This window comes from Chamaea fasciata, unplaced genomic scaffold (assembly GCF_029207755.1).
Source record: "Chamaea fasciata isolate MVZ Bird 193981 ecotype frontalis unplaced genomic scaffold, bChaFas1.0.hap1 SCAF_7, whole genome shotgun sequence".
Taxonomy (NCBI): Eukaryota; Metazoa; Chordata; class Aves; order Passeriformes; family Sylviidae; genus Chamaea; species Chamaea fasciata.
Genome location: NW_027094092.1, coordinates 17,984,528 through 17,997,592, shown reverse-complemented (window position 1 = coordinate 17,997,592; position 13,065 = coordinate 17,984,528). Strand labels below are relative to the sequence as shown.

General features: G+C 51.8%; 1 protein-coding gene across 5 annotated transcripts in view; it reads left to right on the top strand.

Annotated features, from left to right (window-relative positions):
• Positions 1–11,405, top strand: part of LOC136292293 (ras association domain-containing protein 7-like) — a 34,053-nt gene extending 22,648 nt beyond the window's left edge. For 2 of the 5 annotated variants that reach the window (XM_066187802.1, XM_066187801.1), the window contains exons 2-5: positions 6,478–6,631; positions 6,824–7,728; positions 8,698–8,866; positions 9,504–9,922. In XM_066187802.1, the coding sequence (XP_066043899.1) occupies positions 6,529–6,631; positions 6,824–7,728; positions 8,698–8,866; positions 9,504–9,922 (1,596 nt within the window). In that variant the 5' untranslated portion in view covers positions 6,478–6,528. Of the gene's footprint in view, positions 1–4,748; positions 4,807–5,609; positions 5,662–6,477; positions 6,632–6,823; positions 7,729–8,697; positions 8,867–9,503; positions 9,923–10,334 lie in introns of those variants that run through there. The other 3 variants (XM_066187803.1, XM_066187804.1, XM_066187805.1) reach the window with 3 other exon arrangements.
• The last annotated feature ends 1,660 nt before the right edge of the window (positions 11,406–13,065 follow it).

The window sequence follows — 13,065 nt, the reverse complement described above, 5'->3', positions numbered from 1 at the left end:
GGTTTCTCCCCTCCGAGAAGAAACTATGGATTTACTTCCAGCTGCTTTCATGAAGTCACTCTTCACATGTGGGACTGAGGGTGATGGTAATGGTTACAGGGATGGCAGGTGCTGCTATGGTTCCCCTGCAAACCTTCGTGTTTAGGGCAGACTTTCCTAGGCAGTCCTGCCAGCTCTCCCCCCATGGACAGTAGCCATTAGTGCTGCAAGGAGAAACATGATGCGTGAAGGTGGGAAAGATGATCCTTCCTCTTCTAGGCTGAAATGCTGTAATGTGAGTGTGTGCAGTAGGTGGAGGGGTGTTTTTGCTGCTTTTAATTTATAATGAGCTTTTGGTTGGTGGCTCATCTGTGGCGTGGCCTGACTAGTAATCATCCCTAAAATGTCACTGGCTGTGATTCTTGTTGTTTTCATATGATTCTCAATGCTGACCTGCCGTGGCCATGAATCTTAATCTTGTCTGAAAGGGAGAAAACGTTTCCCAGCTTCTTCATAGTGCTGTTTCTGTTTCTTCTGTTTCTGTGTGTGTCTGATGCTGTAGCAGACCCAAAAGCTTGGGTTAAAAAACAGAAATCCTGGCAGGTGGAGGTGGCGTGGAGTGAGTGTCTTTGACACCAGCCATGATATGAGCCTCCCTCCCCTAAATCCCTGCCGAAGGCCATCACCCTAAGGACTGTCCCCATTCTGCGTCACAGCCCTGGGCAGGATTTGTCCCTGACTATTCCTGCCCTGCTCAACATTGGCCAGCCTCCCCAGGCATGTTAGCATAGGTCTGTAATTTTTGGGAGGAAGTGGAGCAGAAAATCTCTAAGCCTCTGTTTTTCTCTTAGTGGGGGGTTGCTGGTGTGGTGCTTGTGGCTCTCCAGAAATCTGTCTCTTTGGGAAATTCCTGCAAGATTGCAAGATCCTCGTGTGGGACATGTCTCCCCTTGGATTGCCAGAGGATTTTGGTGGTGGTCTGTGATTTCTGGTTCAAGTCATGCTTTAGCTCTCGAGCATGCAAATGCCACAAGGCACAGTTTTCCTTTGATCTCCTTTAGTGCAAAAAGCCCTTGAAACATGGATGTAACTTTTGCTGATGCCAAGTGTGCATTATGCAGTGTAGGATGCCCCCAGCAGAAGCTGCTTGCCATTGAAAGGCAGCAGACCCTTGGGGGGTATTTGGGCTCGGGTCCATCCACACATCTCTGGTAAAAGTGCACCTTCAGGTTAAACTACTGATTTTGATATTTTGCTAATTTTTGGGGCTTTCTGTCAGGCATATGTCAGAGTAAGGAGCTGGATGGGGGGTGATGGGTGAACTGAGGATATGGTGCTATTATGGCCACTCCTAAATAAGCCGCTTGGGTGTCAATTAGAGCCCCATGCCTGCTGCTTCCTTGCTCCTGGGTACTTGTGGCTGCCTTGCATAAGAGCTGGTGGCTTCCTTGGGCCTGGGGGGTGAGAAGCACTTGCACACCCTCCCTGTGACGGTGGAAGGATGAAGAGCTGCCTCTCTGGGCTGTGACCACTCTGGTAGGACCCGTTTGTCACCTTCTGAGCTTGTTTAACCCCTGTTAACTCTTTGTGCTGGGATGAAGTAACCTGTTTGCTGCTCCAGTTTGGACCTCTGTGTGAGCCTCCCACCCGCACCCCGATGGCCCCCGTGCTAAAGGACAGGACACTGCCATCTTTGGTAGGTGACCCTCTTGGCTGCCTTGCACCAGGCCAGGGGATGTGTTCCTTCAGGATCCTGGGGCCAGCATCCTCAGGACAAGCTGGAATGGTGGAAAGGTCATGCACCAAGTGGCCGAGGCTTTGCCTGGTGCTCCCAGTTGCGGTGGCAGTGACCGTGGGTGGTTGCCAGACTCTGCTGCACGGACAGCTTGTTCAGAGATGTGGATGGTCATCTCTGCAGCAAGGGAACTGCCAGCCTGGGGTGTGCCACGGCATCAAACCTTGCCATGGCTGGTCTCTATGCGGTGTTCGACCGGCCAGTCGTCAACCCTGACCACGGCATTGCCTTCTGTCCTGGGTGGACATGGCGTGGAAAGCCCAGCAGAACTGCTCAGTCCCTGTAACAGCTCAGCCAAGGGCAGATGATGTCACTCCAAAAGAGGGCCCCAAGGCAGGAGGACACAGTTCGTGGTCTGAAGGGAAACCTGGACCATGTCCCATCCCCTCCAACCTGCTGCAGGTGTTCTCAGGAGGCTTCAGTTATTTATGGATCTTCTCTATGTTGGTCACCAGAGTAACAGGGAGGCTGCTGCCCCACCAGGGGTTTCAGTAGGTGGGCGAGTACCATCTCTCCTCTTTGGTACAGGAGCTGGGCCCGGTGCTTAGAGCAGGAAGAGATTTGAGGAAGTATTAAATAGCTGCTGTATGTGTCACTGCAGCAGTTGATCCAGGGCAGTGAGTCACAGCCAGCCTGCCAGTGCCCCAGCATGGAGGATGGCAGCACAGGGCCACCCCTCCCCTCCCCACTTGCTGCTTACTCATGTATTGAGTTGGGGTTTTTTTATTGGTGTGTCTGTGCACAGCTGGGATGAGCATCTCCCTGGCATTGGGTGGGAGAGGAGCCAGAGGGTCAGGTTCAAAGTAGAAATAAAAGGACTGAGAGTACCCCAGCATTCTCCTGGACTGCGTCCAAAGGGACTCAAAGCTGCTGGTCCCTATGGACACCTTGGTGCTTCATGTGGATGGCAGGCTCATCACAGCCTGCTCCCAAGTACTAATGCAGTCTATTAACTATGAGCCTTTATGACCCTACCCTCAGCCCAAACCCTGACACAAAAGGCTGGTCTTCTGGATTGCTTTCACTTTTAATTAGGCTTTCCTGGAAGCCTTCCCTGTGGTGCTGCTCTCCTGCCACCTGGCCCTATACCCAGTTCCCTGCCTGTGGACGTAGTGAGGGAGGTGAGTGAACCTGCAAAAATGGGTGAAATCTTCGTGCTGGCAGGTTGCCCATCTCAAAACCTTTATGCTGGTCCCAGATGGTGCTTTTTGGGAGCTGTAGTAGAGATGTTTGGGGTGCTTTGGTATTTGGGTTGCAGAAGGCCTTGCTGTTTGCTGCAAAATGGGTGGGTTTTGTCTGAAACAGATTTTGATTTTTTTTTTTTTTAATATTATTCTTGTGTGTGCAAAATAGTAGAAAGACTCTTGCGAAGTGCTTGCAGTCCTTGGCTGGAAAGTGCTGTCTCAGCTTCTGAGAGACGCCATAGGGTACATGGCAGGTGGCACTACAAATCAGGAGTGGTCCTCACTTCTGTGAGTAGGGTGACTGGCCAATTTTCTATTATTTCAGGTCCAGGGGAGGTCTCCAAACCCTTGTGAGTCCCAGCAGCCAACAGGATGGCAGTTTGCAGGAGCAAGGTGTGCTTCCTCCTGCACGTGCAGAAATACTCCTTCATTTCCACTTCCTTCAGCCTGACATTTTGAGGGAGGCTCGGAGACAGCAGCGCCAGGAATCAAAATAAAGCTGCAAGATCTGAGATTTTTAATTTAAAAAAAAAAATTATTTTTTTTTAGTGTCAGCATTTGAAATTCTGACTTTCAGCTAGGAAATCTGTTGAAGTCATGGAATGAATCATCCCTACCCTCAATTTTAGGACCCATCACATGGGGAAAGGGAACAGAAAATTAGTCATTTTATTAATCTGCTTCCAATAAAAATTATTTAGTTGTGGGGAGGGGTAAGAATAAAATGAGTGGCCTTTGGGAGCAGCCATCATGTGTCCTGGCACCCACAGCCACCTGCTGGCTTCTCTGGTGCTGTTTTGGGGCAGGGGCAGGGCCTGGCAGCTGCCTGCACTTCTGGTTCATGGTCAAAGCGACCTCCTGGGGCAAATACAAATAGAGGCAGCTGGAAACCTGCCCTCTGCTGAGAAGCTGCTCTTCCCCAGGAAAAGTAATTCTTGCTCCCCAAAAAAGCCCGTTATTTCTCCTACCTGGTGTTGTAACAAAGGTACCCACTATTAATGCAGAGAAACTCATTAAGAGGGGGGTCTATTTGCAAGTGAAGCAATGAGACTCGCCCCCAGCTGCTGTGGTTTTGAGTGATGGTAAAGAACTGAGTGGGTTACAGCAAAGGTGATGCTTAGGGTAAGGTGGATGCTTTGGGGTTTATTGCTTGATGGGGTTTTATGGTTTTTGTTGGCTTTTTTGGTTTTTTTCTTTAACTAGGGTGATGCTGTCATGGTGGAGTACTGGAGATGAGATGCTGAGTGCAGCCTCCCAAGCAGGAACTGAGGGGTTCAGGGAGCATTGCAGGTCCCCCACAGATAGGGATGAGCCTTCATCCTGTCAGTTCCCTTGTGAGACCGGGGATTTGGGGGAAGAGGGGCAGCCAGGCTGGTTTTGAGTGGGAGCTCATCCTCCCCAGAAGGCAGGGGGAGGGCAGGCAGAGAAGGAAGCAACCTCCAGCCCTCTCCAAGGGGTCATGTCCAAGATAACATCCTGTATCTGGCAGCAAGCTGGAGACAACTCCCAAAACCCCCAGAGGTTACAGCAAGGACCCCTTATGCTTGCTAGGATCTAAGGAAGCGATTAAAGTCCATTGGATTTTTGAGGTGCTGGAGAATGTGGTGGGGATTATGCCCTGGCTGCTTTTTGGGGGGTTTCTCTTAAATGAGGAGCAAAGCTGGCTGCCTCTCTGCCAGCGTTTTGGCAGCGGTGTTCTGGGCTGCTGGTAAATGATTGCCTGGAATGCCGGCCAAGGCGGAGCCAGAGACTGGTGCCTGGTTTGAACCCGGACAGGTGCCTGGGGGCCGTGTGCCGGCAGCCGTCCTGCTCCCACAGCCTCGGCAGCCACGGGATTTTTCCAGCAAGGTGAGACTGTTTGGTGTGACTCAACGAGCTGGGTTATTTTTCTTGTTTCTTCTTAAGCTCCTGGCCCCCTTACTGGGTCATGACACAAGAAGCTGGATTTGAGACTAGCTTAGTCCCTGGCCAGGGAAGAGGAGAGGATAGGAAGTGCTCTGTGGGAGGTATTGCACTCCAGTTTTGGTGTTAGGGGGCTGCCTAGGGGGAGGTTGGGGGGTGGTGAACAATAGTGGTTTCAGGTGAGTTGGGTGGTGCCACAGTGGAACCTGGACTTTGCTCCATGCCAGGGGACAGTTGTAGCCTTGAATACACAGGATTGGGGAGTGGTGCCAAAACGCAGTTTTAAATTTGTATCTTTGAAATTTTAGTGGATTGGGGCTTACAGGGAGGGGAGCCAAACCCAAGGTGTCCTTCAACCCCACAGTTTTCCCCGGTTGTTCAGCCAAGGCAAACATGAGCTCAGCGTTGAGGTATTTATGATGGCTGCTCTGTGTGCCCATGTTTTGGAGGTGGGCAGGGAGGTGGCACCAACAGGACCCAGCACCTGCGCAGAACGTCCTCACCAAGCCGTGTCTTCCCTGGTTTCTCCTTGCCTTTCTCACACCATGATTAAAACTCCTCATCACTGGAGACAGGACCCTTCAAGCCCTCCCTTTGATTACTCAAGTAGGCAACAAAAAATAATGAAGAAGTGGAGGTTAACCTAAGGTCAAGCTTTCTCACAGCCTGGCTGCAAACTTGGGATAGCTGGAGCAGAGGGAGGGGCTGCAACCAGCCAGGTGAGGCTGGGAAAGCAGTTTGTGACCCCCTGGATGGAGGGCCTGAAAATTTAGTGTATGTTACTCCATCCAGGGCTTTCAGGTAAGATTGATACTGTCAAAACCAGTGTTATAGCAGGGAAAGTAGATATCTTTGCACAGTGTTTGAAAATACTGTAAGTTCAAATATTTGAGTTCTTTATAGCTTGTGCTTAATTTTTTTTTTTTTATTTATGACGGATGCAGCTGTTGAGCTGCTGGAAGAGACAGGAGTTGGGTGTGCCCAGGCTAACAGGTGTTGTTTTAAGGTAGTAGTACCCACTGGATGGGAGTTGAGCTGGGCTGTGGTGTCAGAGCCTGGGCTTTGTCATGGGTGTTTATGCCTGGCTACCCCTCCCAGACCCTACCTTTGGTCATGCTTTTGTTCAGAAAGAAGCTTTATTTTAATTTCTTAATCCCCGTCTGATAAATTGAGTTGGATTTAAATATGAAAAGATTAAAATATGCGTTATCTACACTTTCCCTCTATATCATTTCAAAAGCAGGCAGCCAGCAGTTCATCTACCTTTTCTAATGTTTTTTTCAGAGAAATTGCAGTGAAAGTCTAGCAAACCCATTAAAAGCCTGTGCTTGCAGCAGAAATAACCTGGGCATTTTTGGGCACCACAAAGGCACACAATCCTCATCATTTTCTACCATGGGAAGCTTTGGACCCACTGTCCGGACATGAGGAAAAAAATATATTTTCAGTGTTTAATAACATCAGCAAAAATGCAATCTGTGCACAGGGTGGCAACAAACAACTTCTTGGGCTAGGATTAACTCCATGGGATGATGATTTAATGACACTGCTTTTAAAGTGTCTTGTGTTCCTTGTTAGTGACTTGGGATGGAAACTTGGTTTCTTTTCTCCCCACAGGCAGCCTGTCCTGCAATGACCCAGAGCACCTGAGGCCCGGCAGCTGTGGGGATGGAGCTGAAGGTCTGGGTGGATGGGATCCAGAGGGTCGTGTGTGGAGTCTCGGAGCAGACCACCTGCCAAGAAGTGGTCATTGCCCTGGCACGGGCCATTGGTGAGCCATCTCCATCTGCTGGGGGGATGCCCCATCTGCAGGTTCTTCCTGGGAAAAGGAGTCCTTGGGTGGGTGGAGGTCTTGCTCTGTGGTGGTGGGGTTGCCACCAGCACTGCCTGTGGGGCAGCAGCCTCAGCACACCCCTGCTGGTCTCTGCTTTCCCAACCTGACATGCTCACCTCCTGCCGGCAGGTCAGACGGGCCGCTACGTGTTGGTGCAGAAGCTGCGGGAGAAGGAGCGGCAGCTGCTGCCGCTGGAGTGTCCCCTGGAGTCGCTGGCCAAGTGTGGGCAGTATGCCAACGACGTGCAGTTCATCCTGCGGCGCACAGGCCCCAGCATGGCCGAGCGGCCCTCCTCCGAGGGCGCTCCCCAAGCTCCCGAGAGGACGTTCATCCGGGCCAGCTTGCCCATCAAGCCCAGGCTCACCAGCATAGATGGACCCCGTTCCAGGGAGCCAAAAAAATCCATGACCTTCAACCTGGGTCCCACAGGCTCCAGCGACCTGTTCACCGTGAGCCGATGGAGGCATCAAACACGGGATGGGCTAGACTTGGATGGTGGTGGTGTTGTCCAGCCCTCCAAGGAGGAGCTTTTTAGGAGAGTGCTGCAGCAGCAGGAGCAGCTGCATTCCTTGGAGGCCCATGGGGACACCCTAGAAATGGACCTACGGCTCTGGGAGCGCAGCCGGCTTGCCGGCCAGGAGAATGAGATCCTCTATCTGGAGCAACTGGTGCGGAGGAATGAGACGGAGCTGGGTGAGGAGGAGTTTTGGCAGAGTGAGCTCCGGCTGGAAAAGGAGTGCGAGCGGGAGCGGCAGGAGCGGGTTAGGAGCCTGCGGGCCAGCCTGGAGGAGTACACCCAGAGGATCTATGAGCTGAGTGTACGGACTGAAGCCCTGCAGGAGGAGATCCAATGGGAGATGGCCGAGAGGGCCAAGAGGGGAAAGGAGATCTCTATGCCCAGTCCCATAGAGCTGGAGGACATGGCCACCAAAATGAAAAGGGACCTGGAGGCCAAGGTCAAGCAAGGCACCCAGCTGGAGAGCAACCTGGCCAGCGTGGAGAAGGCCCTGGAGGAAGCTGAAAAGAACCTGCAGGTAGATAGGACTGGGTTGAACCACCCCATGGGATGGTAAGACCTTCAGGAGGGGGTGGGACCAGCTTTCCAGACACATTGGAACAATGGGTTGAGTGGGGCTGGTTACTCCGCTGCCCAGTGAACTTGGGGCTGAGTGCACAGCCCTCAGCAGCAGTGATCACTGACTGAGGGACACCCCCACTGTCACGGGGTCCCACACCCATTCTCTCCATGCAAGCTCCATCCGGGCTAATGCTCCTTCTGACTGGTGCACCAGGGGCACAGCATCACCCTGCTCCAGCACAGACAGTGGTGCTGGAGCAAGTGGTCCACGTGTGGGGTTGGCAACATGGGCACAAGGGTTGATGTCTTGGATAAAAGAGTCACAAAGGGGATGTCCAGGTCCCCATGGTGCCTGTGCACAAAGTCTTTCAGCCATGCAGAGCTTGGGGTCATGGTGGGGGGCTGTGCAGTGTGGAGATGGCAGCTTTGGCGATGAGCTGTGATGCCCCCCCAGCTCTCCCCTTGCAGCCTCCCAGCATCAGAGGTCAAGGGGCTGTGTGACTCCTGCCTTCCACCCACCATGTCCCCTTCGGTGGAGCAAAACGGGGACGCTTTTACCCAGCCAGGCCTTCCCCAGGCTGTCCATGCTTTCAGCATCTTTCTTTGAGCATCTCATTTGCATTTGGCATCTCGCAGCACGGCGGCGGCCTCCGTTTGGTGGCTGCTCGCACCCTCTTGTGGAGATGCAGCAAAGCAGGGCTGTTCCCAAACAAACGCCTTCCTCGTCCCCGTTGCCTGGGCACCTCCCTTCCTGCAGGCCCTCAGAGAGGGGCGGCTGAGCCGCAGTACCCCTGAGGTCCCCTCTGCTGGCCCCGGCAGGGTGAGCTCCAGCCGGGCAGCAGCCCCAGGGATGATTGCCAGCTGGCTTGGGGCATCGGGGGAACATGCGGCTCACCCTGTCCCCCCGTCGGTGTGTGTTTTGCAGGCCCAGACCCAAGAGCTGGAGGAGTTAAATAAGGAGCTGAGGCAATGTAATTTGCAGCAGTTTATTCAGCAGACGGGGGCCACGGTGACCGTCCTGCAGGCCAGGTCCGAGGAGGACGCCCAGCCGGAGCCGAGCCCGTGTGAGCTGCCAGCCTACCGGAGAAACGGAGGTCAGCACGCTGCCGCTGGCTCGGCCGCGGCGGCGGCTCCGCGGGGCCCCTGCCCGCTCCCTGCCTCCTTCTCCCAGGCGTCAGCCCCAAAGCTGACCAGCTCTCCCCTGGGTACTGAGTTAGGCAGGTGGGGGGTTGTGTGCTGACATGGCAGTCGCTCACCACTCCAGGGGGTTTCGGAGATTTGTCAGCCCTGGGGCTCCCTCCTCCTCCCCACTGAAGCCTGGAGGCTGTTCATAGACATGCACAGGAGTCATGGCTGCTTTCGGGGCTGAGGTGGCTGCAGGGAGCTTTCCTTCGCAGCCTTGCTCATGTCACCACAGCGGCTGCAGCAAAAGGCAGGTGGCTGAAGGCTAGTGTCAGTCCCCAGGGGCTGTGGGCTGGTGAGGACATGCTCTGGCCGCAAATGACCTTTCTGTGTTTGGCGAGGGAAGGGTGGTGCCCAGGGCCTTGTCTGCATCCTCACAGGCATGAGAGGACAGGGCGGGGGGTTCTCATGGAAAGGGACCTGGTCATTTCTCCTCCGGAGCACCTGGAGCGGGTGATGTGACTGCCCTGTGGCACTGCAGCGGCCGTGCCCAGTGAGCATGGGAAGCTCGAGCCCTGCCTGAGCCAGATGTTTTTGCCCATCCTGTAGGTTTTTCTCCCACCATTGGTACCGACTCACCTCCCCAGGTCAGCACCAAACAGCTCCTCGGCCATCCCAGGACCCTGCCAGAGCCCCTGGTGTCCAGCCTGAACCCTGAGGGTGCGTATGTCCCAGTGGGGCCCTGGGAGCATGAGCCAGTCTGCAGAGGATGGGTGGGAAGAGGGGAGAGGCTTTTGCTGCCCAAAATGGGCTGCAGAGAGCAAGCGTGTGCTGGTGGTGGGAGGCCAGAGCTATTTATAGATGCCATTAGGAAGCACAAAGCTCACACTCTGGCAGTCTCTGCTCTGCTGCCAGGGGCTCACACGCTGGCAGCCTGGCTCTCTGCCCTGCCAGGAGCTGTGGAGGATGGTTCTCATCCCCCCTCCTGCCACTCTGTATCCCCCAGGGTTAAGACCTCGCTCAGTTAGGATGGGGAGAACTTGTTTCCTGTCTTTTACAGGAGCTACTTTTGCTCCATCTTAGTGACCAGTGCGTCTGAAAACCCTTTCTACCTCCTGTGACTCTTTTGTCACCTTGCACCTGTTTTTTGGGTGCAGCAAAAGAGAACTACGTTAGGGACACCTACCTGCTGTGGTGATGCTGCCTCCACCTCGGCATCCTACTCCCACCCATGCCTCCTTTGCCTCAGCAAAACCCTACTGTCATCCTCCTCACAGCCCAATGCATCCACCCCCATCCTTCAGGACACTGCGGCAGCCGCATTCCCATCTCCCGGTCCAGGCTTTGTGCTCACATACATCCTGTTTTCAGCTCCCATTTTTGCAAGTGCTCACCCACCATGGTGGGATTGCTCAGGTGTTTTTTTCTCTTGTCTTGCAGTTGTATCAACCAGGCAGAGCATCTGGAGGTAGAAGGGCCCAGGCAGTGGAGGACCGATTGTATTGGATCAATTGATTGAGGATCAATCTTCAAAGTGTAACTGTATAAATAAACCATATTATATATATATATATATTTTATATTTTTTTTTACTGCTTTATATTGTGAATGGATGTGAATGGCCAGACAGAATATTTTTACAGACTGTAAAGTAAAACTAGAGACTGATGACACAAAGCAACCCTCTTCCCCTGAGGACAAAAGCGTCTCCCTTCTATTTTTTTTTAAAGCAGTTTCTATATCGAACAGAAAACAGCAGTGCACCAATTCTCAATAGCCTCCTCAAGAGACCCATCATGCATTTGGAAAAGTCCTTGTTCCTTTGACTAGGGGAGTGAAGCTGCAGTGGAGACCTGCGTGGAGGCTCACCTGGATGGAGCAAGTTAACAGATTTTACAGCAACTTATCACAGCAAGTGAGGCCATGACAAGCAGCCTCTTCACTGGCGGCAGGGGAGGCCCAAAAGCAGCTTTAATACAAATTTCTGGCCCCTCTTTTTTACATATATTATAAGAAACCTGTAGGAGAAACGCACTTTCCATGGTGCCACGGACCATGCTTCGAGGAAGCACACAGTGGGAGCTTGTTTTTCTTAAATTCATTTAATCTTTCAACTTCTTTTTAAAGTAAAAAATTGCAGAATGAGCCCTTCCCCGGTGGTGGTGTGTGGGGAACAGGACCAAAATATTCTTGGTGACATTTCCCTGATGTTTTTAATTTTTTTTTTTTTAACTTGATGGCCAGTAGTTACCATTTTGTTCATCTGTCCCGGTGGGTCACCTTGTATTTTAATTGCAAAACCAAAGCAGTTTGGGGAGGGGACGAGTTTGTATGGGAGATCCCCGAGCCTGTTTTCAACGTGTCATATGTGAAAAATGTGGCTGGGGCACAGCGTTCACCGTAAAACCCCGCTTCCCCCACGTGAATGTAAATCCTGTGCGCCGCAGATCCAATTTTCAATAAATCTTTGGGAAAGGATTTGAGCAAAGCGAGTGTGAGTGTGCTGTTGTGGCCAGGGTGAGACATCCCTGCCGGTGCCTGCCGGATGCATCCAAGCGGTTTGCGCACCCTGCAGCTGCCTCTTCCATTTCCAAGCCATCTCTTTCTATTTGCTGAATTAAAGCTGTGAGTATTTTATAACTGACTAAATCTTCTACACACAGTGCTCTTTCCTACTTTTTTTTTTCTTTTTTTTTCTTTTTTTTCTTTTTTCTTTTTTTTTTTTTTAATCATGAAGTGCTTTACAACCAGGCGATGCGGCTTGTCTCCGGTGAGATGTGGCCATCTCTGGGATGAAACATGGCAACATTTTAATAATGCACAGCAGCAGCTCGGAGCATTCTAGGACAGGAAGCAAAGGGGGTGGTGCTTGGCTGCAGACAGGAGCAGGTAAGGGGAAATTTCCCATTTTCTTCCATGCCCCTTTGTCTGCACCTGGATAACAGCAGCCAGGAATGTCAGCTCTTGCTGTCCATCACCATCTCCCCTGAGCTTCTGCTGGGCTCTGGTCCCTGGGGACATCTTCCCCTCTCAAAACTGGCTTTCAAGGTGCCACCACAGCCCAGCAGGCTGATGAAGTAATATGAAAGGATTAAAGTTTGCTTTGTTGGGAGATCCACTGGTACTGCTGTGGCTTGCATTATGACTGGAGAGCTGCCACAGTGGGGAGATGCAGTTTCAAAGTTGCCTTTTTTGAACTGGGACTTTGGGGTTTTTGGGGTGGGTTGTTTTTCAAGCTCCTCCTCAGCCTCCTCCTTAAATGATGTATATCTCAAAGAAAATTATTTAAAAACGTGTTTGTTCCATACAGCTGCATTTAGTTCCTCCCCTGCTTGTTTGCTCTTTTTGGGCTTTGTGTGCTTTTTTTTTTTTTTTGGACTCTTGCTTTTAATGGTTCTGCCTTGCTAAGAAGTGGTTGATGGACATTGTAAAGAGCATTTCAGTGCTGCTTGGGGGGGGGAAGCAGGTTTAGAAAACCCGCTTGCTTTGGACATGGCCAGATTTCAGTGTTATGGGACATCCTCTGCATATCCCAGAAAACTGAGCTCTGCAGGTTTAAAACTGGATCTTTCATTTTGGGGGCTACATTTGTAGCCTTGCCTTCTGTAAAATAAACAGGAATAAAAAGAAAAGGGTCGTCACTTATGGTACTTCCAAATGGGGACAGAAAATTAATTTGAATATCTGTAGGGGATTTTTTTTTCCTCTGTTACAATTATGTATTATTTATTGGTTTTGTAGGTTCAGTCATAATTCAGTCATAATCATAACAGGCCAAACCAGCACCAGTCTTTCCTGGAGGGCGGTGTGGGAGGGTGTGGAAAATAAGGATTTAAAATATATGTATCACAGCAGATTTGGCCCTTCAGCTGATGCCCCTTGGCTGGCATGCGGGATTTGGAACTGTTGCATGGGTGGGAGACATAGTAACTCGATTGCATCCCCCACCGAGGTCTGATAACCACGAGAGGGGTTAGCAAGAGTGCCCTGACCAGGGGCTGTTTTCAGCTCAAGACTGTGGCTCTTTGCAGATTTTCTTCATTTTGTGTCCTACAAACCATCACCCAGCTGCTGCCTAGGCCAGCAGTGTTCCGCGAGGTAATAAATTGCTTTGATTAACACCTCTGTGCCTGCTGTGGTGCACGTGGGGGAGAGGTGGTAATCAAACTCA